Source organism: Clarias gariepinus, chromosome 24, assembly GCF_024256425.1.
Source record: "Clarias gariepinus isolate MV-2021 ecotype Netherlands chromosome 24, CGAR_prim_01v2, whole genome shotgun sequence".
In the NCBI taxonomy this organism is placed as follows: Eukaryota; Metazoa; Chordata; class Actinopteri; order Siluriformes; family Clariidae; genus Clarias; species Clarias gariepinus.
In genome coordinates, this window is record NC_071123.1 from 26,087,501 (window position 1) to 26,092,500 (window position 5,000).

A 5,000-nucleotide genomic window follows, 5' to 3' on the forward strand; every position below is an offset into this window, starting at 1 on the left:
TGGAACCTCGGATTACGAGTAACGCGGTTTACGAGTGTGCCGCAAGACAAGCAACGATTTTTTATAATTTTTGACTTTTTGACTTGAAAAACGAGCATTCTCTTAGTTTACGAGCACCGAGTATCATGTTTCACGCATGCGCTTCTTGTTTTGACACCGAGCGACACGTCATCACAAGTGAGCCAACAGTTTTTCTCTCTCTTGCAGCGGAATTGTAGGTAATCGTCTCTCCTGCTGGGTGAATACACACACACACACACGTTGCGCGAGCGAGCCCCCCTTCAGCCCCATTCTCTCAGGTTGCCAAACAAACACACAAACTCTTCTCTGTCGCGATTGTTTTCAAAGGTGAGGAGCTGTTTAATTTGTTTTTTTGTTATGTTGTTGTTTTACTTTACAGTAGTGATCCCGTTAGTATGCGCTCACATGAGTGTGACTAGCAATGTTCCTTGCTAATTTTTAAACGGTTTTAAAAACGGTCTCTCTGTTAATGTGTGTGTGTGTGTGCGCGCATGCACATTACACACACACACCCTGCGTGCACAAATGGAAACACTTATCTGCGGGATTTATTTTTTAATTTTTTAAGGTAAAGTACAGGTTAATTTGTTTTATTTTTACTTTATATTTTGTATTAATTATTTTTATGTATTTATTTTTTTGGGCTGTAGAACGAATAATTTAAGTTTCCATTATTTCCTATGGGAAATTTAAAATTGTTTTACGAGTGTTTTGGAACACGAGCCTGCTTCCGGAACAAATTATGCTCGTAATCCGAGGTTCCACTGTAATCTGTTTCCAAAATTCCTATAACAGTGTCTTATGAGATAGTTTGATCTTTTTAACAAAATACTTAACACACACCGGACACACACACTAAACACACACTAAACACACACCAGCGCAGCTCTGCCTTCGATACTGTCTCCCATGATTTGCTTATCTCTCGTCTCTCTGGTCTGGGTATCTCTGGTTCTGCTCTTTCTTGGTCTTCTTCCTGTCTCTCAGACAGACAATTTCATATTTCTGTTAAGGATTTTCGATCGCCCACCGTCCCCCTGAAGCGAGGTGTTCCCCAGGGATCTGTTCTTGGCCCACTATTATTCACAATTTACATAATAGACACACACACCGAACACACACACACTCACCGAACACACACACACACACACACCGAACACACACACACACACACACCGAACACACACACACACACACCGAACACACACGCACACGCACACCGAACACACACGCACACGCACACCGAACACACACACACACACCGAACACACACGCTGCGCTCGCGCCCCGTCACTCACCTGACAGCTGTGTGTTGATAAAGTCAGACGGTGAGTGTAACTTCTCCATCACACGGGATAATAATCCTAATCTCTCACACGCACGCGCACGCACCGAATTAAACTGTATTAATCTTATAAACACCTCCTGAACGCTAACGAATCGCGCGCGCGCCCGCTCGGTTCAAACACCACTGCACGCGGAAGTGTTGCTACAGAGACACTTCCGGTTTACACCGGAAGTCAGGGTTATAACAACCTGCTCGTTCCGTTAATAGTGATAATAATAATAATAATTATAACAATAATAATAATAATAAAAATAATAAAAATAATAATAATAACAATAATAGTAATAATAACAATAACAATAATAATAATAATAATTACAATAATAATACAAATAATAACAATAATAATAATAACAATAACAATAATAATAATAATAATAATAACAATAACAATAATAATAATAATTACAATAATAATAATAATAACAATAACAATAACAATAATAACAATAACAACAATAATAATAATAATAATTACAATAATAATAAAAATAATAACAATAATAATAATAACAATAACAATAATAATAATAATAATTACAATAATAATAAAAATAATAACAATAATAATAATAACAATAACAATAATAATAATAATAATAACAATAATAATAATAATTACAATAATAATAATAATAAAAATAACAATAACAATAATAATACTAATTCAATTCAATTTTCAATTAAATTTTATTTGTATAGCGCTTTTAGCAATTTTCATTGCCGCAAAGCAGCTTTACACAGTCAAAAGTAGTATTTAAGTTTGTATGAAATGTGAATTTGTATGAATCAAAATGGTCAGTTTGTCCCTGGTGAGCAAGCCGAGGGCGACAGTGGCAAGGAAAAACTCCCTGAGATGGTAATAGGAAGAAACCTTGAGAGGAACCAGACTCAACAGGGAACCCATCCTCATCTGGGTGAAACAGAAAGCAGTAAATGATCTGCATTTATACAGTGTGTAGGGTGGGAGGCAGTTCAGCTATAATAGCTGATGTTAATTGATGTTAATATGGAGTCCAGGTAGTTATTGAAGACCCAGGTAGACTTGTAATAAGTTCCAGTCATGAACTATCGAGCTCTCAAGTCCCCAGAGAAACAGTTGCCGACACCAGTCAAGGCCAAAACCATTTTCTAGGTAGAGAGAATCATCCCCAGACACCAGACGCATCCCAGAGAGACACACGGGGCATCCATGTGACGAGATCTTCAGCCAGAAGCGGGGCACCAGGATGGGTCAGACAGGTCCGGAGGGCAGAGGGAGTCTGGATCACTGTCAGCTCAGGAACGACATGTGTAGCTCGACAGAGAGAGAGAGAAAGAGTGAAAGGGGAGGACAGGAGGAGAGAGGAAAAAGAAAGAGGGGGGGAAAGAGAAGAAGAGGAGAGATGGCAGTTAGGTATGGTCACAGTCACACAATATATAATGTGAATGTATATTAACTGTAGAGTGCAAGCAGAGACTCCGGCAGGACTAACTATGACAGCATAACTAAAAGGGAGGAGCCAGAAGGAAACACAAACATGAGGGGGAACTGAGATGTAAAGCAAACAATCACCTCACCTTTAACAAACCTGAGTGATCAATGAGAGTGAGGAGGACAGCATCCAAACATACCAGTTCACCTAATACTCTACGTCCATGAGTCCCCCAGATCTGCTCCTTTACCTAAGGCAAATCTATTTATAAAAATGCTTGGCTAAATAAATAGGTTTTTAGCCTGGACTTAAACACTGAGACTGTGTCTGAGTCCCGAACACTATTTGGAAGACTATTCCATAACTTTGGGGCTTTGTAAGAAAAAGCTCCGCCCCCAGCTGTATTTTTCATAATACGCGGTACTGACAAGCAGCCTGCATCCTTTGATCGAAGTAGGCGTGGCGGATCGTAAGACACTAGCAGTTCGCTCAGGTACTGCGGCGCGAGACCATTTAATGCTTTATATGTCAAGAGTAGTATTTTAAAATCAATGCGAAATTTCACAGGGAGCCAATGGAGTGAAGATAAGATAGGGGTGATGTGCTCATATCTTCTGGTTCTGGTGAGGACTCTCGCTGCTGCATTCTGGACTAATTGAAGCTTGTTTAAGCATCTAGCTGAACAACCAGACAGTAAGGCATTACAATAGTCCAACCTAGAGGTGATAAAAGCATGAACTAGTTTTTCTGCGTCGTTCAGCGACAATAAATTTCTTATTCTGGCAATATTTCTGAGGTGAAAGAATGCTATCCTGGTAATATTATCTACATGTGCTTCAAATGAAAGGCTGGAATCAATAATCACACCAAGGTCTTTCACTGTTGCATTTGATGGAACAGAAAGGCCATCTAAAGTTACGGTGTGATCTAAAATTTTACTCCTAGCTGTATGCGGTCCTATGACTAGAACTTCTGTCTTATCCGGATTTAGCAGAAGGAAGTTAATTAGCATCCAATTTCTTATGTCCTGCACACATTGCTTAATTTTAGTAAGCTGTTTTTTCTCATCAGGTTTTGCTGAGACATATAACTGTGTATCGTCAGCATAACAATGAAAACTAATACCATGCTTACGGATTATGTTGCCCAGAGGAAGCATGTAAAGGGAAAAAAGCAGTGGACCTAAAACTGAACCCTGCGGAATGCCAAACTCCACTAGAGAACATGCAGAATAATCACCATTTAAGTCTACATACTGATAACGATGGGTCAGAGAGGATCTGAGCCAGGAGAGGGCTGTACCCTTAATTCCCACTACATTTTCTAATCTGTGAAGAAGAATAGCGTGATCAACAGTGTCAAAAGCTGCACTGAGGTCAAGTAATACAAGCATAGTTACACAACCCTGATCAGAGGCCAATAGAATGTCATTTACTACTTTAACGAGTGCTGTCTCTGTACTGTGATGAGGCCTAAATCCTGACTGATACAGTTCATGTATGCCATTTCTATGTAGATATGAGCATAGCTGCTCCGCTACTATCTAGAGGATAAAGGGGAGGTTTGATATCGGCCTGTAACTGGACAGCTGACAGGGGTCGAGGTCAGGTTTCTTAATTATTGGTTTGATAACTGCTAATTTAAAAGATTTTGGAACATATCCAATGCTGAGTGAAGAATTAATTATTCTCAACAGGGGTTCTATTATTGCTGGTACTATCTGTTTAAGGAAATGTGTCGGTACAGGATCTAATATACAGGTTGATGAATTTGAAGAAGAGATGAGTGAAATTAGTTCATTCTCTTCAAGGGGAGTAAAGTATTCTAGGTTCTGATCTGACATGGCTAGATTAACATCTGCATCAATTACATTGTTCGGTTTCAAAACCTCAATTTTATGCCTAATATTTACAATTTTATTATTAAAAAAGTTCATGAAGTCCTCACTATTGCATGATGTTGTTGTGGAGATTTCTGCAGTGGTCTTATTTCTGGTTAATTTGGCTACAGCATTAAATAAGAATCTAGGATTATTTTTGTTATTTTCTATAAGAGTGGAGAGATATGTTGATCTAGCTACACTAAGAGCTTTTCTATAGTTCAGGATGCTCTCCTTCCATGCTATTTGAAATACTAGTAATTTAGTTTGACGCCATTTACGTTCTAATTTCCGAGCGGTCTGTTTTAAAGTGCGCGTGTGATCGTTATACGAGGGA

At 38.8% G+C, this 5,000-nt stretch overlaps 1 protein-coding gene across 3 annotated transcripts in view; it reads right to left on the reverse strand.

Moving 5' to 3' along the window:
• Positions 1-1,497, reverse strand: part of cchcr1 (coiled-coil alpha-helical rod protein 1) — a 16,803-nt gene extending 15,306 nt beyond the window's left edge. The window contains exon 1 of one of the 3 annotated variants that reach the window (XM_053484900.1): positions 1,320-1,496. In XM_053484900.1, coding sequence (XP_053340875.1) covers positions 1,320-1,368 — 49 coding nt within the window. In that variant the 5' untranslated portion in view covers positions 1,369-1,496. Of the gene's footprint in view, positions 1-1,319 lie in introns of all 3 variants that reach the window. The other 2 variants (XM_053484897.1, XM_053484898.1) reach the window with 2 other exon arrangements.
• Positions 1,498-5,000: the final 3,503 nt, after the last annotated feature.